This window comes from Pinus tabuliformis, chromosome 1_1 (genome assembly GCF_031772625.1).
Source record: "Pinus tabuliformis cultivar Carrire ecotype Pingquan chromosome 1_1, CPIR1, whole genome shotgun sequence".
Classification (NCBI taxonomy): Eukaryota; Viridiplantae; Streptophyta; class Pinopsida; order Pinales; family Pinaceae; genus Pinus; species Pinus tabuliformis.
This window is the reverse complement of record NC_142297.1, coordinates 683,788,484-683,815,092: the sequence shown is the minus strand read 5'-3', so window position 1 is coordinate 683,815,092 and position 26,609 is coordinate 683,788,484. Positions and strand designations below refer to the sequence as shown.

At 37.9% G+C, this 26,609-nt stretch overlaps 1 protein-coding gene across 1 annotated transcript; it reads right to left on the bottom strand.

The window, feature by feature from the left end:
• Positions 1–22,068: 22,068 nt before the first annotated feature.
• On the bottom strand, positions 22,069–23,123 carry LOC149215263 (disease resistance protein RUN1-like). Its single transcript, XM_089389673.1, has 2 exons — positions 22,817–23,123; positions 22,069–22,702 (listed from the first exon to the last, which is right to left on the bottom strand). Exons 1-2 carry the CDS (start codon positions 23,044–23,046, stop codon positions 22,069–22,071), a joined length of 864 nt encoding a protein of 287 aa, XP_089245799.1. The 5' UTR covers positions 23,047–23,123.
• Between the last annotated feature and the right edge of the window lie 3,486 nt (positions 23,124–26,609).

The following is a 26,609-nucleotide window of genomic DNA, read 5'->3' as shown; positions in this document are numbered from 1 at the left end:
GTAGCCAATGAATTTGCCGATAAGCACATGATCCTTCATATATTGTATTTGGGCATTGATTCTATGACTTGGTAGATCTATCTTGGGGCGGTCCGCTGCGATAGGCTTGCATGTGGATGACGTTGCCTTCTTTGGTTCTTCAGGTCCTATGGAGGTATTCTCCTTTCCTTTGTTCAGATCTTCTGCTTCCTGCTGCTGAGCAGGTTGGATCAGTGGCTGTTCCATGTTCCCAGATAAGGGTTGTTCAGTTTCATTCCTGTTTGGGCTGCGACCATCGTTGCTACCTGTGGGGGGAGGCCTTGTGGCCTCCCCCATCTGAATGTTCATTATTTGACTCTGTCAGCTCGACTAAGCCCATGCTTGAGGTATTACAAATTGTCTCTGACAGTCTACCACACCTTTCTTTGTGTCGTGGAAGGTTTTGTCAGAAACCCTCGTCCACCATTTTTTCTCTAGTTCCTAGGTTTCTCCTCACTAGCGAATTTTTTCATTCAATTCTTATATGTTCTCAGACATTAATGTATTGAATTGCAAAGGTTTATATATGTTGTGAATATCTCATGGTGTCCGTCTTGTGTGCCGATCTCAATCTAAGAGTTGGCTAAGGATTCTCTCTCCATCACACTAAAAGCTCTAGCAAATTTGTGCCAAGGACAAGTAGGTAACTCCTCACCATTACTTTGTCAATTCTTAGTTAAAATTACATGCTTGAATATATCTTTCTTGAATAGTTGCAAGTCCCTTGATCCATCTTCCTTAGGTTTCAGGAATCCTGAGAGGGTTTTTCTTCCACCACCCATGTATTAATCCCTACAACACTAACCCCTACCTCAATTAAACATTATATGATGAGGAACTTCAAAATTCCTTTAGCTAGATGACAATGGTTTAGAGTGACTTGAAGGTAAGCTACTTGAATGATTTATTCATTACTAATCCCATTTGGTGTTTTCCTAAGATTGGTCACTAGGATTACCTTCGTCCCACGGTGGTGGTCGAGTATTGAGCTTCTTTATAGTCAACCAATGCACGAGATTCCTTGCCACGAGTTGGGTAGCCCTGAGGAGAACTGCTCACATGATGACCTAGCCTAATCCCCTCTAAATCGGGTTTCTGATGCACTCTGGCTTTGGACCATGGGATGGTGAAGGATTTTAAGCTCCCTAATATGTCAACCTCTATGTCTTAATGAAAGTGATTGATGGGTATTATTGGAAGCCTGTCCCATTGAACCTACACCTAAACTACAAATATTGTTTGGCATTAGTGCCCAAGTGGGCTTAATCTATGTAGGTTGAATTATTAAGGTGCAGTGTTTCAATTCTTGGCTTGGAGGTGTTAACCAAACTCACGTTTGCTTAGAGTGTGAGTGTGTGAAAATAATGTGTCAAGTGGATGATTTAATTGATCATGTTTTATGATGCCATGTGCTGCTGAAAATAAAGTGTTGAAATACTATAAATAATGTTGAAATGACAAAAAAATAAAAAGCCAATCAAGCACACAAAACCCCACCCAAAAATGCTATCAAACAACTAAGAGAGGTAAAACAAACCACTAAAATACACATAAAATTCCTAAAATTCCTAACATCAAAGGGACTGAGATCTAGAGGCACTAATACTCTGCAAATGGTGTATACAAATAACAAAAATTAGAGGTGAAAAATGCTACAAAGGATAGGTGTGAAGCCTAAAACCTAGGATTCCCAAGTGGATCTTAAGGGGGAAAAAGCGAAACCCAAAATCTAAATGGAAAAAAGCTATAATAAACCTATCAGAAAGTGTTGAAAAGTAATGGATCAAACTCTAAAAATTAGTGGTAGAAAATGTTAAAACCCTAGACTGCTCACTAAGTTAATCGCTTCCTAAATATGTGGAGGTGTAATCTAAACCCTAGGGGTCTTTTTCCTTCCTCAAAGAGAAAAACTAAGAGAATCTAGGCCTAGGGGAGTCTGAAAATAGAGATGAAGTACCCTTCCCAACCTACACACAACACTCTAAGCAAATCTGATTTTTTTTGAAAAAATTCCATAAAATTTTCAAAACGCGGTACTAACCTGGAACTGTGGAAAACATAGTTTTTGGGTCAAAAAGTGTGATCTCGAATGCATATCTAGGGACGATTTTTTTTTTTCTCTTAGGACTCTCGGTCAATAGATCTCGCACAGATTTTGTCATTTCCTGCTCGGTTGGTACCTGTGACCTATAGAAACAACCAGAAAACCACTAGAATCCAAAAATTTGACAAAAAAGAAATAATACTATAAATAGAAAGTGAGAGGCTAAAAGAATTTGTAGAAAACCCTGAAATTTACTGAAACTTCAGTCATCCAAGAACGTCATTATTACACTAGTTGAGTCGCCATTTGTTAGTGTGAAATTTCTTGGAAGGTGTACCAAAAAAACTTCACTTAACTCACTTGGTGACACGTGACCCTAACAATAATTTGTCACTTCTTACACTTCAGATTTGTAATAAAATGTGGAAAAACATGCAAAAAAAATAACATATATGATCAGAAACATCAAACAACAATATATATATCCAATGTAATAGCCCAGATTAAAAGACTTTAAAATGGATAAATCTTTTATTGATAACGCCTCGTGAAGGAGATCTACAAAAGGGTCTGCAAATCCCCCATTGTGGGAGGGCTCCTTTGATGTCCTTAATGCTTCAATAATCGATCCTCTCTCAATATGTGAAAACCCCATAACAATTTGAAGAACTCAATTGGGAGCTCAACAAAAAAGAGACGATAATGGTGACGATGATAATGATCATAGTGAATAATGAACGAAAAACCCTCATATTTATAACAAAGTATTGAGTTAATCTCGAAAGTGGAGAATAATAAGATAATATTGACCAAATCAAGATCTAACTGTTAGGAGTACTTTATTATATTTTTTGGAGAGGGATAATATATTCAAAATGGTCAAATATATTTATGTAGAAATAATTAACAAATAAAATGGTTTATTAATTATTTGGCAAGGATTAAGAATGGTGTGAAATTCAAATAATTAATAAATAGCGATTTAACAATTATTCCAATAATGGAAATAAGGAATAATAAATAAATAGTGATTTATTTAATTATTCCTAGGGGATTTAGTCAAATGTGATAAGGAATGATTATTTAAACAATGATTTAATAATTATTCTTACATCACTCAACATTGTTTCCTCTCCCAAGCTACGACTATTGTTTTCACAGACAACTTATTAGATTGATCACATTACAACAACAATCGACATTATGCCTATCTGTGGACATGAGAGTCATACCATCTTTATAAATCACTCTAATTTTTCCACTGATCATGGAAATGCTTGACTTAGGACATATGTATATATTTTTACATATGTCGCTTCTTTAAGGTCTCCTTCGGTTATGTAACTCTGACACTCTCTCTCTTTAGTGACATTATGTAAAGTATTTCGGCCATCATATTCTTCTCTGACATCAGACTTTAGGGCACATTTGTTATACTAGAAAATAACTCCTCATCAGCTGAGAGGAGACGACTAACTTCGATGGGAATAAAACCTAAGTTACAGGCTTGTTTTCCATGTTAACGCACTTGAGAAACTAGCATAAATTGTGCTAATGTGGTCCATCGGCCCAACACACCATGTTAACCTAGGCATGAACGCTTTATTTTTCCTACAGGGTCACATTACTTGACTTTAATGAGCTCCCAAAGGAAAAAAACGGAAGTTAGCTCACTTACGCTCTGCCTTATACTCAAGGTTGACTCTAAAAACATGGAAAGATTCACCTCAGACTTGTCTTTGGAAGTTTCTTATCTTAACAAATGAACAGGTAAAGAGTAACAAAGTAGAAGAAACATATACCTTTTTCCCAAAGGGAACGTGTGAATAAATGGGAAAAAGTTGAGCCTCCCACAGCTATATCTTGAAGGCTAGGTCACAGTAATAGGGACCAAAATTTGTGCACTATTATGCTACTGAGACACTTTTGAGAGAGAGAGAGATAGAAAGAGAGAGAGAGAGAGAGAGAGAGAGAGAGAGAGAGAGAGAGAGAGAGAGAGAGAGAGAGAGAGAGAGAGAGAGAGAGACTAGGAGCTGAAGGAAGACTTGTTGCGACAATCATGATTGTAATAATTCTCCTTAGAGTTAATAATATAGATCTATTTTTGTTCTATCTATGTCATGACCTCGATACTTTCTTTTTGTATATGTTGATCTAATGGAGATACTAATTCTTTTTTATCGATGCATTCAATTCTTATATGTTGTGATACATTAATGTATTGAATTGCTAAGGTTTATATATGTTGTGAATATCACTTGGTGTCCATCTTGTGTGCCGATTTCAATCTGATTGTTCGCTGAGGATTCTCTCTCCATCACACTGAAAGCTCTAGCAAATTTGTGCCAAGGACAAGTAGGTAACTCCTCACCATTGCTTTTTCAATTCTTAGTTAACATTACATGCTTGAATATATCTTTCTTGAATAGTTGAAAGTCCCTTGATCCATCTTCCTTAGGTTTCGGGAAGTCTGAGAGGGTTTTTTGTCGATCACCCATGCATTAATCCCTACAACACCAACCCCTACCTAAATTAGACATTATACGATGAGGAAATTCAAAATTCCTTTAGCTATATTAGAGTGGTTTAGAGTCACTTGACAGGTAAGCTACTTGAATGAGTTATTCATTACCAACCCCATGTGGTGTTTTCCTGAGATTGGTCACTAGGATTACCTTCTTCCCATGCGGGTGGTCGAGTATTGAGCTTCTTTGTAGTCAACCAATGCATGGGATTCGCTGCCATGATTTGGGTAGCCTTGAGGAGAACCGCTTGCATGATGACCTAGCCTAACCCCCTCTGAATCAGGTTTCCGACGCACTCTGGCTTTGGACCGTGGGATGGTGAAAGATTTTAAGCTCCCTGATATGTCATCTTCTATGTCTCAATGAAAGCGGTCGATGGGTGTTATTGGAAGCCTATCCCATCGAACCTACACATAAACTACAAATATCGTATGGCCCTAGTGTCCAAGTGGGCTTAATCTATGTAGGTTTAATTATTAAGGTGAAGTGTTTCAATTCTTGGCTTTGAGGTGTTAGCCAAGCTCACGTTTGCTTAGGGTGCGAGTGTGTGAAAATAATGTGTCAAGTGGACGATTTAATTGAACGTGTTTTATGATGTCATGTGATGCTGAAAATGACAGAAAAATAAACAGCCAATCAAGCACAAAAAACCCCACCCAAAAAGGTTATCAAGAAACTAAGAAAGAGAGGGAAAATGACCTAATAAAATACACACAAGATTCCTAAAATACCTTATGTCAACGGGATTGAGATCTAGAGGCACTAATATTCTGTAAATGGTGTAGACAAACAACAAAAATTAGAGGTGAAAAATGCTCCAAAGGATAGGTGTGATGCCTAAAACCTAGGATGCTCAAGGGGACCCTAAGGGGGAAAAGACGAAACCCAAAATCTAAGTGGAGAAAAGTATAATAAACCTATCCAAAAGTGATGAAAAGCAATGTATCTGACTCTAAAAAGAAGTGGTTGTACACGTTGAAACCCTAGACTCCTCGCTCAACCAATCGCTTCCTAGCAATGTGCAAGCGTACTGTAAACCCTAAGGTGCTTTTTCATTCCTAAAAGAGAAAAAATAAGAGAATATAGGCCTAGGGGAGACTAAAAATAGAGATGAAGTACCCTTCCTAGCCTACACACAACACTCTCAGCAAATCTAAAAAAAATTGAAAATTTTCCGGAAAATTTTCAAAATGCAGTACTGACCTTAGGGAACAGTGGAAAACACAGTTTTTGTGCCAAAAAGTGTGATCTCGAATGCATATCTAGGGCTGAAAAGTGTTTTTTTGTCTTGGGACTCTCGATGAGCAGATCTCACACGAATTTTTTCGTCTCTTGCTTGGCTGGTACCTGTGACCTACAGAAAGAACCAAAAAACCACTAGAATCCAAAAAGTTGACGAAAAAGGAAATAATACTATAAATAGAAACTGAGAGGCTAAAAAAAGTTGTAGAAAACCATGAAATTTACTAAACCTTCAGTCACCCAAGAATGTCGTTATTATACCAGTTGAGTCGCCATTTGTTAGTGTGAAATTTCTTGGAAGGTGTACCAAAAGAACTTCACTTAAGTCACTAGGTGACACGTGACCCTAACAACAATTTGTGACTTCCTACACTTCAGATTTATAACAAAAACATGGAAAAACCTGCAACAAAAATAACGTATACGATCCAAAACATCAAACAAAAATATAGATATCCAATGCAATAACCCAAATTAAAAGACTTTAAAATGAATAAATATTTTATTGATAACACGTCGTGAAGGAGATCTACAAAAGGGTTTGTAAATCCCCCTTCGTGGGAGGGTTCATGTGATTTCCTTCATGCTTACGTAATCGATCCTCTCTCAATGTGTGAAAAACCCATAACAATGTGAAGAACTCAAATGGGAGCTCAAAAGAAAAGAGACAATCATGGTGACGATGATAATGATCATAGTAAAGAATGAATGAAAAACCCACCTTTTTATATCAAAGTATTAAGTTAATATCGAAAATGGGAAATAATAAAATAATATTGACCAAATCAAGATCTAACCGTTAGGAATACTTTATTATGTTTTTTGTCGAGGGAAAATATATTCAAAATGGTCAAATATATATTTTTTTTTTTCCAAGGAAAAAAACGGTAACCTTTTATTAAAAATTTAATGAAAAGTTACACTATCACATGCAATGAAGCATTCAGTATGATGCCACATGGGCTCACAGCGTTAGTAAACTAACGTGCACAAAGAATAAGAAGGAGAAGAGAAAAGAGAACGAAAAAAGGGAAAAAACCTGACTTCCGGCAGTGAGAGAAACTCACGCTTCAGGTTTTTCGCCCCTTTTTCTTATCAACCTTGCGCCACTCTCCCACTGTGGGCTCGGTCGAGGCAATGACTAACTGGGTTGTTTCATTCTGTTGTCCTGTTTCTTCATCTGAATCTGAAGTATCTGAGTGATGCTGCCGTTTGATGCCTCCCATGCTTTGATCCCTGCTTCTCATCTCTGTCTGGTTTTGCTGGGTCTCTGCCTGAGGTGAATGAGGCTGTAGCTCCTTGTTAACTGCTGTATTTTCCTTCTGGGTCTCTAGATCAACCTTCTCTATGGTGGTATCATCCTCCTCTGCTTCTGTTTCTGCGTCTTCTGATACTGTGGGGGCTTTCTTTTCCGCGGGTTTCCTCTTTATGACATTGTCTATATTCTGCCATCCTTTGTGCTTCCTTTGTTGTGGCTTGTTCTTGTTAAGGCTTTTGCATGCATTGAACAGATGGCCTGTTTGTTGACATCCCTTGCATCTGAATGCTGTATTCTCATAATCCAGAGGTTGTTTCCATTGAGTATTGTTGAAATTCAGTATGATGCTTTCTGGTAACCCCTGACTGAGATCTACCTCGACGCAAATTCTAGCAAAGGTAAAGATTCCTTTTAAATGTCTCTCTGTATCAATCTTTAACATTCTTCCGAGGGTATTCCCTATTGCTGCTAAGGATGAAAAGTGCCAAAAATGCATCGGATGATTGTGTAACCTTACCCATACCGGCATCTTTGACACCACCATGGTGTTTGGATCAAACTCCGGGAAACAGGGAGTAACAAATAGTCCCGCACTGCCCCAAAACCATGGTCCTTCGGTCAGAGCTTTTTCCTTCTCTTCTTCAACGCGAAAGACTACTATGAAAAATCCTTTCGAGCAAAGGTGGATCCGGCAGTTTTTTGTCCATGCCGTGTGTATCCATTGATACAAAGCATCCGATCTAGGCCAGAAGCCGTTAAATCTACAAATAACGACGTTTTTTTGTAGATCTGTGAATATGCCCTTTACCTCTGGGATATCCAACTGAAGGTAGGGGCTCTCTGGAACTTCATCCACGATATACTGCCCTGGAGGGATATTAACAGTTGCATGTTCTTTCCCCTTTGGAATTTCTGTCCCTTTTGCTGCGTCTCGGTAGGATCCTGTAGGTTTTGATGTGGATCCCTTAGATCCACCTCGCAGCCGAAGATTGAGGATAACAGTTGAATCTTTTGCAACCCTGTAATGTTGAAGGGTGTGTTGATCCTGCATGCATACCCCAGAAAATATTAGGATTTGGAGTGCCATTGGAATGCCCAATCTGACCTGTATCTCTTTTTTTAGCTCCCAAATGCTCATCCGCTCCCAGATCTGCAGGCAAATGTGTTTTCCTTCTGTAGATCTGATGAAGATTTGTTTCAGATCTACTGTGTCTGCCTTGCTCAAATCCCGATTTTCGGATTTGTACTCTGGATCTGAAGAAATATCATTTTGTGAAGCTTCCTTTTGCTTCTGCCCTCTCTTCTGAAGTTCCCCAAATCCTTCCTGCGCAGAGGGGATCTCAAGCTTCAGGGTTAAGATCCCATGTCTGAATCTCAGTTTATTGCCATGGATCAGAGAGGATAAAACTCGATCTGTGCGGCAGCACACATTTTCAACGTGATCTGCAACGAGAAATCGCAGATCTGAGAGAGGGCGCAGATCTGCATCCTGCAGGCCCCTCCTACCTTTGCTCCATGCGATCTGAGCCTTGTTCGTCCTGATCTCTAAGAGCAGTGTGTCATTTTTACAGAAAACGTAGATCCTTGAGCTTGTAAACTCCACAGATGCGCTGCCACATTGTTCTGGAAAGTTTTGGATCGATTTGCTGCGTCGTTTCACGGGATAAGCCTTTCCGGCATCGTAAGGGTCTTCTCTTACTGAGACTCCGTACCCTTGTTTTCCTTCGGCCCATGCAAGAATCGTCGAGCCAACTGCAGCTGCTAGCAGGGCTCTGCAGAAACAATAACCAGTACTTGGATCTAGGGCAGAGAAAATATTCAGATCGCCTACCTCGATTAGCTTTGGACGCAGCAGTTCAGCCCAGTACCAAGGAGAGGCTTCGAGTTTTGGGTCTTCATCGATCCAGCATCCAACCGTTCCAAGGCAATGCAGATCTACTGTATCCGCGTCGGCGCATATCAGATAACCTGAAACCCTAGCTTCGCTCACCGCCTCCATCGCTCTTTCGCTCCAAATGGTCAAATATATTTATGTAGAAATAATTAACAAATAAAATGATCTATTAATTATTTGGAGAGGATTAAGAATGGCGTGAAATTGAAATAATTATTAAATAATGATTTAACAATTATTCCAATAATGCAAATACAAAACAATAAATAAATAGTGATTTATTTAATTATTCCTAGGGGATTTAGTGAAATGTGACAAGGAATGATTATTTAAACAATGATTTAATAATCATTCTTTGTGAAAATTTAATAAATAATGATTTATTCAATTATTCTCATGGGGTTATTATTATTTTAATCAGACAATAATTTAATAAAAAAATGTTCACTTAGAAATTATTTCCCATGGTGAAAGTGATTTTACTTTGGTGAAATTAATCCTACATGGTGTATTTCGATCCGCCAAGTTAGAAATGGCTAGGTGATCATTTTTTAGTGATAACACACACACACACACACATATAAACTAAGTTAATGAATTATATACTTAACTTAAATCTATCCCAAACTTTAAATTAAGATTTACAAATATTCAATTTGATTTAATGAACTATTATTTTTATTTTTATTTTTGTTGTTGTTTATGAAATGAAAATCATATTAGTCTATCATAAAATTACACACTTCATGGACTTGGTTTTCCATGATGTGTTACTTCGGAAATTACAGAGTAGTGACAAGACCTAAAGATTTTAACTTTCTAAATTACGTAATAAAAAATCAAGTCCAAAACTGAAAAGGTTCTAATCCATAACTAGATGCTTTCTAATCAACTATTCCAAGTAAACTAAAAATCATGAGGCCCAAAGCAGGAATGAAACGTGTATCAATGTAGCATAAGACTAGTATGAGGTCGAAGGCTCCACCTCAATTCGTTATTTTCCATGCTTTTAGGAGCTTACTAAGTCTAGAGGGGGGCCCGGGTAGTCTTTGATTCCTTGCAAGAGAATATGTATATACATCATATAAATTTGTATCATATCAAACATTAATAGAATTTCCTCCTTGGCTTCATTACTATTTAGTAGAACCCATGCTAATAGAGCATTGACATGCCATATAAATCAACTGTGTGGATGTAGTGATTGTGCCAACTCCTGGTGTGACTCGTCTCTTGTCTTGAGGAGGACACATCTCTCTGATTTCCATGTTTTATAATCACTTAAACTTTCTTTTGACGTCCTACATTGCTTCATCAAGTTCCTCCTATATGCATTGTGACGTTTTGTCACGATAATGGTGTGCAGAGGATTTTTGTCATTGATAATTAGGTTTTGCCTTAATTCTTATAATAAAGGGCCCCTCGACAATAGAATGCTCAGTATTAAGGCATTGTGATAACTATATATCCCAAGAGCATTGAACGACTATGTGTGATGAAAAATAAGATTAAGACTAAGAAAAGTGTCCAATGCCAAAGCAAGATTCCTAAGTTTAACCAATAGAGAGACTTAATTCATAATAGAGAGAAAGGCTAGGAATGTCAAAGGCTGAAATCTTTGACAATAAACTTATTCATAGATGAGGGTGAAAACAACATAGAAAATCCTCTAAAATACGAAGAAGTTCTAGGAGGAACTCTCAATACTCAATTATGTCTCTCTACATAAAAATTTGAAAGTAGAGTATCCTTCATGAAAATGAGTTACACTTCTTCCTTATCACCCTTGGTATTGTATCAACATAATATCCTACTGCATGAAACATGCTAGTGTCATTAATTGGTTGCTTAATTTCATCATTACCGTGGATGGAAAGGTTGGCAAAGGGTGGTTCCCACATAACACTCCAAAATTTGAATGCCATCAACCCATAAAACCACAATCATTATCATTATTTTGCTAATCATTTCATAGTGATTATAGAGATATCCAAGGTGGTGTGGTTATATATCCATTAAATCCCATGGTAGGGTGTGCCCTGCATTTAAATCACTCATCATATCAATAGCAAACATCATTGCACATCCATGTCCTCACTTATACAAGCTCAATGGGGTACCGGCCATATGCCCTGCCCTCCCTCATTATGCATCCTATCCAAATAATGAATTATTATAATTAACGTAAATATTTAAATTAATTTAGCTATTAATAATAAACATAAAAAAAAAATCCATCTCTATATGTAAAATAAATGACTAAAACATATAAAGATTAAAATATTGATTTTTGTTTTAATATATTATTTTTGCGATATTATATAATATTAAAAGATATACATTTTTAAAATAAATAGTAAGCCAAAAACATCCCAAATTATCACAAAAATAATATTTCTCACTCCATAATGTAGTTACCCTTAAAAAATATGCAACATGCTAATCAATACTATCACTCCAAAACATTTAATCAACACTAACACTCCAAAAATATTTTATATTAATAAGAATTAAGTTAAAATATTTATAAAATTATTAATAAATAATATTATTGAGCCGAGAGGCTCATTCTATAGCCCAGTATGATGTGTATCTATAAAGTTGTTCGTATGTCATCACAGTTGAAAGTTTTCTCATGTCACCAGAAAAAAGCTATACAAAACATTTAAATAATGTCAGCGTGTGAAGAAGTTGGATCCCTCTCGACTCATGTTCGATCCATATTTAAGATGGATCTATGCTACTAAGTAATAAAAAAGATAATAAATATTAAATCAATCTATTGTGATAATGTGAAGTTTAAATCATTTTTTTATAGGTAATTATATAAATTAAATTTATAGCAAATATCGATATCATTAAAATACTTATCTTGTATTACATTTCACATTAATAAAATAAATTAACATTATAAAAATTAAGTTAAATCATTACTTTATTTAAAATTATTATTATTATTAGTTATAAAAATAATTAATTTGCCAATTATATATAAAACAATTTTTTTAATCATGAATACTTCATTTTAATTTGGAGATTCTTAACTTGTAAATAGATTTTATTATAATATTATGCGCAAATACCATACCTTATTGATACTCCATGTCCAGAAAATTTTAATTAATTAATATAATTAAAAGTATTAAAAAAACATAACTGCTTTTAAAATAATACTCAACTTTTTATTTCTAAATACTACTAAAAATATTTTAAGAACTTTTTATTTCTAAATACTTCTAAACATATTTTAAGATTAAAATACTTACTATCTGTTGTCTGTTTCTCTCTTTCTTAATTATTGATAATTAAATAGAAATTTAAAAAACTCTATTTTACAATAAACACACATATTACCCTAATAAAAATAAAATAATACTATAAAAATTTAATCATTTTAATAATTTGGAGAATTTAATGTAATAAAAAATTGCATTCCATTTAATGAATAAAATATAGGAACATAACCCAAACCAATTACATCATTTTACTGTTATACATGTAAGTTGTTAAAACGTGCTCATGATTATATTCACACGGTGGAAATAAAAGACAATGAAACAGAGGCGTAAGTGTTTTTTCTCACTTCTGTACATGGATTAGATGTTGTAACGTGAAGCAATGAAATCGGCGTAGTCTAACTAGGCAGAGGAGTTGCTCGGATGTTATAGAAATTTTGGTTATATCTAGAGAAAATCTGGAAAGGATTTTTGTAAATCCAAATTATAGTTGTTAAACTTCAAAATTGTAAGTGTTCTCGAAGTTTTTGATGGTGCTGAATCCATTTCCACATCAAAAAACACAATTCAAACAGTCTCTACAAAACTTTTTGAATTTTTTTTACCCAGATTCTAACCACTTTTAGCCATCCCAGCAATTCCGCTTCCTCCTCGTTAGAGTACTCCAAGTAAATGAACTCAGTAACGCACCTCACAAAAAGACATTGGATACACATCATTAACACAAGTATGATACACGAGCAGTCTAGCGGCCAATGGAGAGGGAGGGAGCAAATAAAAGCCAGAGTCCATGCTACATAAACGATAAATTCGGACGGTGATGGTCATTTTAAATCTAATGGAGTTGGTCATTTTAATGGGCATGGATAATTGGATGTTTTCCCATTTACTTGGAAAAAATAATAATAGAGGCAAGATAACCACGAGGATTGACGGTACACCATAAACTAATGACGGCAGCGTAAGAATCTGCAAAAAAAAGCAATAAAGGAGTAAAAAATTTCCTCAAACTCAATAGGGCGACTTGGTCTTGGAGGCCTACGCCATCCATCAATTGGCCTACGCCATCCATCAATTGTCGCTGCAGCTGTTGAAGTACCCGCTCATCCCATTGCAGTCTCGGACAGCCATTAACATCAAGAATCTCTAATGACCTCAAATGTTCCACACCTGTCATCTCTCGTAACCCATAGCAGTTACGAAGATATAGTTCTCTGAGCATTGTGAGCTGCCCCAGTCCTGCTATGCTCCTGATCTCCTTACATCCGCTAACTTGTAGAACTATAAGATTTGTGAGCTGACCCAACCCTGGTATTTGCTTGAGCCTTTCACAACCAGAAGCACCCAACTTCTCCAAGGAAGTCACATATTCCACACCTGGCAGCTCTCTTATCTGACGGCACCCCGAGAAATCTAGATATTTAAGCTTTGTGAGCTGCTGCAACATCGGTATGCCCCTGAAATTCTCACATCGAGTCACCAGCAACACCTCCAAAGAAGTCAGATGTTCCACGCCTGGAAGCTCTTGTATCTTATGACATTGCTGAACACATAGTTCTCTAAGTCTTGTAATCTGCCCCAACCCTTGTATTATCTCCAGCTTCTCACATTTCTCAACAGTCAGCCTCTCCAAAGATACCAACGCTTCAAGGCCGGGGAGCTCCTTAACATTTACACAGCTCCTGATGTCCAGTTCAAAAAGTTTTAGCAGACCAGAAAGCCCTCCTATTTGCCTCAAGCTATAACAGCCTCTCAATTGCAGTCGTTGAAGGTTAGGGCAAATACCCTCTTCAAAAGATACCTCCCTTATTTCTGCCTCTGACAGCTCTAATGTCTTCAGCCCAGACATGCATTTGTAATTGGAGCAGTTCAATCTATTCAACGCTCTTTCTCCTTCTAATGACAACAGTGCTTCTCTTTCTCCAACCCTTTTAAATGGAAGCTGGGGCAATGGACAATCTGATACTACTAAAGATTTTAGATTCTTTCATCTCCACAAGATGTTGCGGCAAGTATTCTATCCCACTATCCTTTATATCCATATGTGTCAACTCAGTGAGCAGACCAATGGACTCGGGCAACGATTTCAGTTGCGGCGAAGAAGAGACTGATAACATCTTCAAACACTTGAGGTCAACGATCCAAGGTGGCAGCATTTCCAACAAATTGCTACCTAAATTTAAAGCTTCCAAATTGTAGAGGCCTGCAATGATGTTTGGGAATTCTTTTAACTTAGTTCCCTGCAAATACAACTTTCGCAAGGATCGTTGGTGTGCAACTTGTGGAGGCAAATTGATCACTTGCCCACAGAATGAAAGATCCAAGTATTCCAGTGTTCTAATATCTCCAATTGCTTCATTGGAGATTATCAAAGCTTCGCAACCCTTCAATGATAGATGTCTAAGTTGAATTAAATTTCCAAATGTATGGGGAAGACTGCACAAAGAAGAAGCACCCTCCAAATCTATTAGCTGGAGGTTTGTTAGCTCTCCGAAGGAATCAGGCAGCAACACCAATCTAGAGAACCCTTTGAGGACTAAGTATTTCAAAGACGGCAGAAAAAAAAATTCGTCGGGCAACCTTTCTACTGTGACTGCTTCGGAGTGATTCCATAGGACAATCTTTTGTTGAAATAATATTTTCAACTGCAGAATTTTCCTTCTTTTGCGATGCGATCTTATCGCATATCGCAAATCGCATCCTCAGCATGATTGCCTTTTGTTACAACCTGTGTTATCTCCGATTGCGATGGTGCGATGCGATCCGATCGCATATCGCAGATCGCACCATATGTGTGTGCTATAATTTTGTGTTCCGACCAAATGGGATTGTGCGATGCGATTTAAATGAAGTCAATGGTTGAAGTACAAGCCAGCATTAAATGAAATTTTACGTGAAGTAAAAGTTTTACTTACCGTCAGTAAATGTGAGTAAAACAGTAAATGCAATTTACTGTGAGTTGGTAAGTTTTGATGAAGTTTTTAACTTTGTTTCAGCGGGAGTATGGGCACAAGTAAAGGCTGGTAAAAACATTTAATTATTTTCTACGAAAGCATGGCAAGTGAAAACTGATGTAAGATCTTTTGTTTTGTTTTGTTGTCATATATATGTAATGTTGCTGTATTCGATGTATTATGTATTGTAACCCACGCAGCAGCGTGAAGAATTTTTTTTGCAAAGAAGGCACAACAGTGCAAAGGTGAAGAAAATTGTAACTGAAATGTGGAATGCAGCAGCATGTGAATGTAATGAAAATTTACACACAACAGTGTAAATCTCAGGAGAAGACAGAGTAATTCCTTTTGTTAAATGTTCCTGGTGAATCCCTCTGAGAAAGAGGAAGAAATTTGTAACAACAGTTGCTTTTATTAATGAATAGAAATGTGTGGTGTGTGAAAACTCTGTCTGCTGCAAATAATTTTTTTTTTAGTTTCCGCTGTGTTAAAGATCCTGTGTTTGAAACAGAGCATTTTCTCTGTGTTCTATGATTTTGTTTTTGGGATTTTGACAGAAAAATCCCCAATAGTGGTATCAGAGCTAATCCAGGCCCTTTGAAGGGTTCAAAGAAGCTGAAGGAAGGATTCTTATTGCAGCAACTTCTCCAGCAGTGTGAAGACTCAGGCAAAAGAATCCAAGGTATTTCTCAAGTTTGTGTGTTGCTGTTGAAGACAGTCTGTTATTTTAAATACACAGTGAAGTATTTGAAACATAGTTAAGAGTGAAAAAATGGCTGGCACCAGCAATAGCATGGGTATGCAGCTCCCACTATTTGATGGCAAAAACTATGACTATTGGGTAATAACAATCAAAGCCTTGTTTGCTTCTCAAGACTTATGGGAAATAGTTGAGGATGGTTTTGAACAACCAGCAGATGAAAATGAGTTTAATGCATTAACTCAGGGAGAGAAGGATCTGTTAAAGAGCCACAAGAAGAAGGACTCAAAAGCCCTCTTCTTCTTGTATCAAGAAGTGCATGGAAGCGTGTTTCCAAAGTTAGCAACAGCTAAGACATCCAAAGATGCATGGAAAACTCTTAAAACAGCCTATCAAGGCATGGAGAAAGTGAAGACAGCAAAACTACAGTTGCTGAGGAAAGATTTTGAGAATCTGAACATGAAGGAGTCAGACAATATTGACTCATTCTTTACTCAAGTAATTGGCCTGGTCACACAAATAAGATCTCATGGAGAGATACTTGAAGAAAGGAGGATTGTGGAGAAACTATTGAGGTGCCTACCCTCAAGGTTCCATGTGATTGTCACCACCATAGAAGAGACAAAGGATCTCTCAAACTTTTCAGTTGATGAGCTTCATGCATCACTGATCACACATGAGCAGAGGTTGAGTAGAAATGAAAACTCATCTCTAGAGCAAGCCTTCAAGACCCAAATGTCCTTTGGAAGAGGAAGAGGTCAAGGCAGAGGAAACAAAAGAGGAAGAAGCAGAAGCCAGAACAGAGGTGGAAGGAACAGTCCAACGAATGCTCAAGGAAGAGGCAACAATCCAAATCAGAACCAAGGTCAAGGCAGCAGCCAACAAGGAGGACAACATCATGCTCAAGGAAAAAGGTATGAAAAACCCAATGTCCAATGTTATTATTGTAAAAAATATGGGCATTATGCCAGTGAATGTAGGAAGAAGCAGCATGATGTGAGTAATAGCTCTAGTGCAAATATTACTAGAGAAAATGTCAGCCAAGATAATGTATTGTTAGCTTGTAACATGGTTGAAACAAAATGTGAAGATATATGGTTTCTAGACTCCGGTTGCAGCAACCATATGACAGGAAACATAGCTTTGTTTTCTTCTTTAGATCAAAGTGTGAAGTCACAAGTCACACTTGGGACTGATAGCAAAATTTCTGTTATGGGTAAAGGAGAAGTTAAAATATTTACAAATAAAGGTGAAAGGAAAGCCATAGTAGATGTTTATTATGTTCCTGGAATGAGATGTAACCTCTTGAGTATTGGACAGCTTGTTCAAAAGGGTTACAATGTTTTCTTTGAGAATGATGTATGCACCATTATGGATACTCCACCCAGAAAGTGATGCATTGCTGAAGTGAGGATGACAAGGAACAAAATGTTCCCTCTCAGAATAAGGGCAGATTTGAAAAACAAAGATGCAATGGCAGCAGTTTCCCAAGAGGCTCTCCAAAGTGTGCCAAAGGATGAAAATTGGTTGTGGCACTTGAGATTTGGACATCTCAACTTTGGAGGTCTTAACCTGTTGAGCAGAAAAGGAATGGTAAGAGGATTACCATTGATAGAGAAACCGGATAGCCTTTGTGAAGGTTGCATCTTGGGGAAACAACATAGAGAAAATTTTCCAAGCGGGAAAAGCATAAGGGAAAAAACACCCTTAGAAATTGTCGACTCAGATTTATGTGGACCAATGCAAACTCCATCTTTAGCAGGCAGCCAATATTTTCTAACATTCATTGATGATTTTACAAGAAAGACTTGGGTTTATTTCTTGAAGAACAAATCAGAAGTGTTTGAAAATTTCCGAAATTTCAAAGCACTTGTGGAAAATCAAAGTGGGTTGCGTATTGAAGTCTTGAGAACAGACAGAGGAGGTGAGTATATCTCCAAAGAATTTTTATGTTTTTGCAGAGAAAATGGAATTCACAAGCAATTCACAGCAAGAAACACCCCACAACAAAATGGAGTTGCTGAAAGGAAGAACAGAACCATTATGGATATGGCAAGGAGCATGTTGAAGGCAAAGCATTTGCCAAATGATTATTGGGCTGAAGTCGTAAACTGTGTTGTATATATCTTGAATAGGTGTCCTACAAAAGCTGTAATGAACAAAGTGCCGGAAGAGGCATGGAGTGGGAGAAAGCAAAGAGTCACCCACATGAAAATTTTTGGATGTGTGGCCTATGCACACATTCCAAATCAGCTAAGGAGGAAGTTGGACAACAAAGGGGAGAAATGTATCTTCATTGGATACAGTGAAGAATCCAAAGCTTACAGGTTGTATATCCCATCCACCAAGAAGTTTTTTGTGAGCAGAGATGTTCAGTTTATTGAGGAGGAAGCTTGGGATGGAAGCATAGAGAAAACAGTTAATGTTAAAAGTTATTTGTCTCATGATGAAGATGATGAGGAAATGGTAGAAATACATCGCCAAATAGCAGCGCCAACACAAGGACAGCAAGGAACACCTTTGAGGAGAAATGAGAGTGCTTCTCCAAGCACACCACAAGGAGGAAATTCAAGTGCATCTTCAAGCACTTGCACACCAAGTGAAAGAGGTAAGAAGTTTAGAAATTTAAGTGACATTTATAATGAAGGAATGAATTCCTTATTTTCCTTGTATTGTCATGTTGATGATCCTATTCATTTCGAAGATGCTATTAAAGATAAGAAATGGATAGAAGCTATGGATGAGGAGATGAATGCCATAGAAAGAAACAAGACATGGGATTTGGTTGAGCTACCAAAAGGTAAAGAAGTCATTGGAGTCAAATGGGTCTATAAGACCAAGTGCAATGCTGAAGGAAAAATTGAAAGACACAAGGCAAGACTTGTTGTCAAGGGATACAAGCAGCAATATGGAAGAGATTATGAGGAAACTTTCGCACCGGTTGCAAGAATGGAAACCGTGAGAGCAATGCTATCCATAGCAGCACAAAACAAATGGAAAGTCTACCAAATGGATGTGAAGTCGGCATTCCTAAATGGAGTGTTAAAGGAAGAGGTTTACATTGAACAACCTCTAGGCTATGAGAAGAAAGGCCAAGAGCACAAGGTTTGCAGATTGAAGAAAGCTCTTTATGGGCTGAAGCAAGCGCCAAGAGCATGGTACAGTAAGATAGATTCCTATCTACTGGAAAATGAATTTGACAAATGTGAGGGAGAACCCACAGTCTACATCAAAGAAAAGGATGGTAAGATTTTGATTATTGTCTTATATGTTGATGATGTGATTTTTACAGGTAATGATGACTACCTCATTGAAAACTTCAAATCAGTCATGAAAGAGGAATTTGAGATGACTAACATGGGTTTGCTGAGATACTTCATAGGAATAGAAGTAGATCAAAATGAAAATGAAATTTTTATCTCTCAAGCAAAATATGTAAATGAAGTGTTGAGAAGGTTTAATATGCAAGAGTGCAAAGCAGCAATCACTTCCACAGTAATGGGATTAAAACTCAGAAAAGAGGACAGCAGTAAGGATTTTGATCCTAGCTTGTACAAGAGCATAGTTGGCAGCCTTATGTATTTAACTGCAACTAGGCCGGACATAATGTTTGCTGTTAGTTTGATTTCCAGATTCATGGAGAGGCCAAAAGAGGCTCATTGGCAGGCAGCAAAAAGAATTCTGAGGTATGTCAAAGGTACAAAAAGATTTTGCATTTTATATACTTTTTCAGAAAGTTCAGATTTAGTTGGATATAGTGATAGCGATTGGGCTGGAAGTGGAGATGATCGGAAAAGCACTTCTGGTTATGTTTTTCACATGGGTTCAGGAGCCATTTCATGGGCTTCCAAGAAACAGCTAATTGTGGCGTTGTCTACAGCAGAGGCAGAATATGTGGCAGCTACAACAGCAACATGTCAAGCAGTTTGGATGAGAAGGATGTTGAGGAGCTTAGGCCAAGAGCAGGAAAAAGGATCAGTTATTTTTTGTGACAATAGCTCAGCTATTGCGTTGTCCAAGAATTCTGTGTTTCACAAGCGAACGAAACACATTGATACAAGGTTTCACTACATCAGAGAATTGGTGAACAACGGAGAAATTGTTTTACAACATTGCAGGACTCAAGAACAAGTAGCAGACATTCTGACAAAGCCATTGGATCAGAAGAGCTTTGAATTTTTGAGGAAATGTTTGGGTATGATTGAATACCCAGCAGTTGAAATTAAAGGGGAGTGTTGAAATAATAATTTCAACTGCAGAATTTTCCTTCTTTTGCGATGCGATCTTATCGCATATCGCAAATCGCATCCTCAACATGATTGCCTTTTGTTACAACCTGTGTTTTCTACGATTGCGATGGTGCAATGCGATCCGATCGCATATCGCAGATCGCACCATATGTGTGTGCTCCAATTTTGTGTTCCGACCAAATGGGATTCTACGATGCGATTTAAATGAAGTCAATGGTTGAAGTACAGGCCAGCATTAAATGAAATTTTACGTGAAGTAAAAGTTTTACTTACCGTCAGTAAATTTCAGTAAAACAGTAAATGCAATTTACTGTGAGTTGGTAAGTTTTGATGAAGTTTTTAACTTTGTTTCAGCGGGAGTATGGGCACAAGTAAAGGCTGGTAAAAACATTTAATTCTTTTTTACGGAAGCATGGCAAGTGAAAACTGATGTAAGATCTTTTGTTTTGTTTTGTTGTCATATACATGTAATGTTTCTGTATTCGATGTATTATGTATTGTAACCCACGCCGCAGTGTGAAGAATTTTTTTTGCAAAGAAGGCACAACAGTGCAGAGGTGAAGAAAATTGTAATTGAAATGTGAAATGCAGCAGCATGTGAATGTAATGAAAATTTACACACAACAGTGTAAATCTCAGGAGAAGACAGAGTAATTCCTTTTGTTAAAAGTTCCTAGTGAATCCCTCTGAGAAAGAGGAAGAAATTTATAACAACAGTTGCTTTTATTAATGAATAGAAATGTGTGGTGTGTGAAAACTCTGTCTGCTGCAAACAATTTTTTTTTAGTTTTTTGAAACAGAGCATTGTCACTATGTTCTGTGATTTTGTTTTTGGGATTTTGACAGAAAAATCCCCAACATCTTTTCGAGTGATCTCAGCTTCTCTATAGAGCTTGGAATCTCTAAAAGGGGAGAGCAGATATTTAACTCTCTCAGATCGAATGGCAACGTTTGCAATGTTTACATTTCAATATAAGATTGTATCCTACAAAATAAGAAATTAAATGATTAAATGAACAAATAAGAAACGCACACATATTTTTCTACCTGACATTGATGTGGCCATAGTGTACTCAATTTGTTCCCCTCGACTTCTAGAACTCTTAACCTGGTTAGCGAAATCCAATTTGGCAAGGAAGAGTGGGAACATTTATACCAGCGAAGCCATATAAGATGTGGTGGTTGCCCTCTGCTCAAAATGTCGTCAAAATGATCTTCTTCAATTGCAACAAGTTGCAGTTTCTTCATACCAGAAGGATGGAAATTATCGAATAAATACCTGACTTCTGAACTTTTGATCCGTGATATTTCTGGACTTGAGGTATTTGAAAAGCAACGTTGTTCATCCCGGAAGAAATCAACAGAGGAACGAACTATACTAACTCCACGAAATTCGTTTCGTACCTGATGAAAATTCTATAGTAAATCTATCTATCTCTCTCTTAAATAAATAACTTTTAAATATTAAAATTCAGTTAAATAGAATATGAAGGTTTCGATTAGTTAACTACTTACAGGTGATGATCGCTGCAAAGTGTTATTGTTTGTCCAGATACGATGGGGCATGGATGCTTCCATTGCAACATTTCTTCCCATGTCCCTGATATGGTCGTGCATATTTATTTTATTTTCATTGTCCACTTCTAACAAATACTTGTTTTGCAGATTTTGAATCCCCACCTCGCCCCATATTCTGATGGCCTTATCTCTATCTTCTCCAATGAAGAAACATGCAATATCTAAGAATATCGCTTGATATTCTGTTGTAAGTGAGTCATAACTGATCCTGAGACTCCCCTATATCTGCATAGGCAGAGTGTGTTGAAGTCTATCCAATTGCTCTATCCAGTATCTCTCATTTTGTCCACAAACAAGTGCCCCAATGACCTTCAATGATAACGGTAATCCATTACACGCTCTGACAAACCGATCTACCAGATCTGCAAATTATGGCTGTGGAAGTGGATGATGAAAGGCGTAGGAACAGAATAGTTGTTTGGATTGTGGAAAATTCAGCTCTTTTAAGTTATACAGGGATGACTCTAACACTCCTGAGCTTGTGAGGACGTGTTTATCACGTGATGTAACCAAAATCAAGCTTTCAGGGGTAAGGTCTTTCTTAATTGATAGAAGCACTTCCAGCTGATGGGCATCACTTACATCGTCAAAAACTATAAGAGCGTGACAAGATAAGGGGTGCTGCTTAAGCATCCCTATACCTTCTTCTAAGCATTCTGTTCCCATATTTTCAAGCTTCAAGTCATTAATGAGCTCATTTTGCATATAATTTAGAGAGTTTTTAGCGCAATTTTCTCTAACATCTTGCAAGAAGGAGGATTCTCTGTAATGTGACCTGTTGCAGTTGAAGAATTGTTTAATGAGTGTCGTTTTTCCAATGCCACCAACACCCAAAATTCCTATAACTTTGGGATTCCCTTGGTCCTGCAACACCATTTCTTCGAGTTCTTCTATTTTTGGATCCAAACCATTTGGATGTTCAGCCACATACAAAGGATGTTTTTGTTTTCGAACAATTTTGAAAACTTTTTGGAGGACAGCATCCAAGAGCTCGCCCTCGTCCCTAAATAATATCCGGTTATCAAGTAAAATAAGTAGTCAGAAACGCCTAGTAAACATCAGCAGGTTATATCATTACTATACTGATTGAGAGAGAGAGAGAGTAGGACATACTTACCCATTAAAATATTTCAGTTCGAAACCGCTTAGATCTGCAACATCTGAAAGTGCAGCTCTCCAATTCTGAATAGTTTCTGAGCTGTAGCGTGGCTCCTTTCCGTCAGATGTTGTCTTCTTTTGGAGCTCCAGCAGGGCTTCAGCGTACGCTCCTTGTTTCTCTGGATAGCGGACCACTGAAGGATCCACATTGAAAAATATCGGAAGAATTGTAGCCCCCGAGTTTTTCATCAGGACAAGCTCCTCAAGGCACCAACTAGATTTCGCGTAAGTTGGAGAGAAAATTGCAATCTGGACATAGGCACCATGTATAGTTGGGAAGAAATTTTGCGTCCCTCCTCCATCTCCTCCTTGTCGAAAAAAGCATTCAATCCATGATCGCGAAGGCGTCTGTACAAATGGCTCGCAAAGGAGAGTTTAACATCAGGCCCCCGATGGTTTATAAACACATCGTAGGACCTAGATGTCGAGGAAGAAGAGAAGGTCATGGAGGAAGAAGCTCAGCAGCAGAAGCAGTGATAGCGCAACTGGTGACGGTAGTGAGATTTGCCATTGCCATTGGAATATGGAGATTATATGCCTTGATACACAGAAACACTAATAAGGGAATCGTCCAATGGAGATTAAATCGCCTGATACACAAATGCTAATAAGAAGCTATGGAAACCACGCATGAGCGTTATAAAGATCCAGTTTACGTGTTGAGCAGTAACACGTGATGTGCGTGCAACGGAAGCTAAATACGCGCATGTCTAATTTGATTATCAGAGCCTCAAAATGTTTTAATTCAGGGATTCAGGGAATTGGTAAGCGACTTAGTTGGAATTTTGAAAATTTCAGTGTAATGTCGCAGCGAGTATCATGCAATTCCAAGTATTGCAAGAAAATTTGCGTTCAAATGATGATGATGACTTTGAGAAATGACAATTGAAAGTAAGTAAAGCGATTCGTATAGTTAAAGCAAAGCAGGACGAAGAAAATTTAAGGAATTTTAAACTTCGATGATAATTAAAAATATGAATGGGTGGAAATATTTGGAAAAGGGGCATGGTGTCCGCCGGCCCATTTTCTTTATTCATTAAGAAAATATTTAAGAAAATGGGGAATCTAGTTCAACGTACAGAAAGACTTTTGCACGCGATAATATAATTAAATATTATATCATATTACGATAATATGATTGAGAACGATTCATGGGAATGCAGCGTGCGGTGAACGAAGCTTCAAGGAAGCCGATTTTGCCATTCCAATCACTAACACCGATAGTAATTTTCCAAACGATAGAAAAATTAAAATATTTTGATTGATTGGTAACGCGGGTACAGAAAGATTAAAATATTTTGATTGATTGATTGATTTAGAACGACAAAGGGTACAGAAAGATTCATGGGAACGCGGTTTGCGGTAAACGAAGCTTCCAGGAAGCCGATTTCGCAATTCCACTCATTTCACACACTTAGGGACCCTCATTTGAGACGAGAAAATGATCAGAGAAATGTCGGTATTGACTTGACTTGAGTTGAGTGTGCATATGGCTCAATAAATTTCCTGCAAATTTCTTCACTGCACAGAAAATCGCAGGCATTTTCAATTTTAACGAATAAATTGGGTGGAAATTTCTACTATAGAATGGAAATCAGATTCTAACGTCCCGTCCTTCAAATCTTGTGAAAGAAAACCACAGTATTTTTTTTTGTAAGCTAAGGCGGTACTCTATGTTTTCCATTACTGAAATCAAAAAACATTACAGATATAGACAGGTCTCAACCCGCCAATAAGGGAATCCGGGTTTCTTGAGCATTTGAAGTTTTTAAAAGCCATCGAATAAAAGTATATTACCAGTCTATCTATCCACGCAAAATACCCATCTACTCTTACTATAATCAAACTGTTTTTCCTCTGAGTCATTAACATCTAAGATTCCAAAAAACAAAATAGAAATATATAAAAACATTCTTGTAACAACTCCATCTTCTACTTGTTCATTGCAGCTTCCTTTGGTTCTTTTTCCACCTTTACTCCTATACCGCTCACTTGCATCAACTTCAGAATCTCATCCATCTTTCTGTCTTGCATAAGTAGAGTGACCTGGATATTCTTCAATTCCTTTTTCAGGGTGGGTATTCCTTGGGCCAATTCAACCATTTCCATGGCCACCTGCTCCATTGCTTTGGCCAATAACCGCTTCATTCCCCAATAAACATGTAACGATTGTTTATACAGTGACATTCGTCCTCTTGTATGCCCCGGATCAGGGAGGAACTACTCCCAATCTTCCATTTCAGGATCTGAAATCTCCTACATAGCTTCTTCCTCTAAATGATCAATAATCCTTCTAATATTCGGATTTGTATCATGGTGGTAGGCTGCTTCTGCTTCCTGGAGTTTTTTCCTCATGTCTTTCTTGCCTCTCTTTCTGTCTCTGCCTTCACTAGCTGCTCCCTCCTCATATTCCAATCTCACATTCCTACTCCCCCGACCGCCTCGTCCTCCAATCCGCCCTCTCCCTCTCTGATTAACGCGCCCTTGCGTTCCTCTGTTCCTTCCTCGTCTACCGACCTTCTCTTCTTCGTCATCTTCCTGACTCTTGTCCTCTTCTTCGCGGTCTCCCTTTTCCGGCTCATGCCCCTTCCACTTATCTTCTTTTCTATACGCTGTTCGTTGGGGCTCCTCGTCTAAGATAAAATTCGGGATATCAAACTCTTCCTCCGACTCATCCGGGATAGTAAAATAAATCTTCTGCAAGGCCTCCTCCATCGTACTCTTTCCTTTCTCTGCTGGAGTTGCCGCCTTGCTCCTCGTCCACCTACCTGCTCCCCTGTCTTGGTTTTCCGCCGTCTTACTTGCCTTCGATAGTTTGAATTTCCTACTTCTCTCTATCAATATGCTTTGGTTCTCTCCTGGTATCTCACTTTGCTTCGTTCATCTGCATGCAAGCCCTATATGATTCCTGCTCTACCACCTTTCCTTATTGAAACTTCGTTGTTGCCTATCTTCGTCATTAATACCCACTCCATATGCTCTATCATGATGGGAAACGATCACGGTCTCGCTGACGACTCCCCCTCTGCTCCTCGGTACCTTAGCCATTTTTCGCCTTGGGATGATCATCCTTCCCATGGGTTGATTGATCCATTCTGATCGAGCATTGATTATCCTGTCTTTTCCCCTCCTTCCCATAATCTGGAGGCGTCTAATTATACCTTTCCTGTGCAGTCGCTTCATTATGATCCTGACTTAATAAATTTTTTAATTCGCTCCACCTCGGATCATCCTGTAATAATGTCCAGCTACCATCCACTACCCTGTCCGGTCCTTCACTTCCCCAATTTGCCAATAGATCAGCTGCGCGATTTCCATTTCTCAATACATGGTTTATTATCGTATATTCTATCCTACTCAGCAATCCCTCAATATCCTGTAGGATCCCTGTTGTCCTCCAACTCTTCGTTACATGATCCCAGCTCCTCCCATCCCGTAATTTCATTAACATATCAATCGTAATTTGGGAATCTCCTTCGATTTCAAGGTTCATATACCCATTTCTAACTGCTATCCGGAGACCATGGTGTACTGCCCACAATTCCGCTTCGTTGTTCGTCATCTCCCCTCCCCATTCAGCATACATCCACCGTGTATCACCTCTGCTATCCCTGAAAATGCCTCCCAAACCTGCTTGCCCCGGGTTACCCTTTGAGGCCCCGTCGAAGTTTAATTTGACCCGTCGATCACCAGGAAGCCTAAAATAGTTGGGGCTCTGTATGCCATTTCTGATCTTCCACTCTGCATTAGGA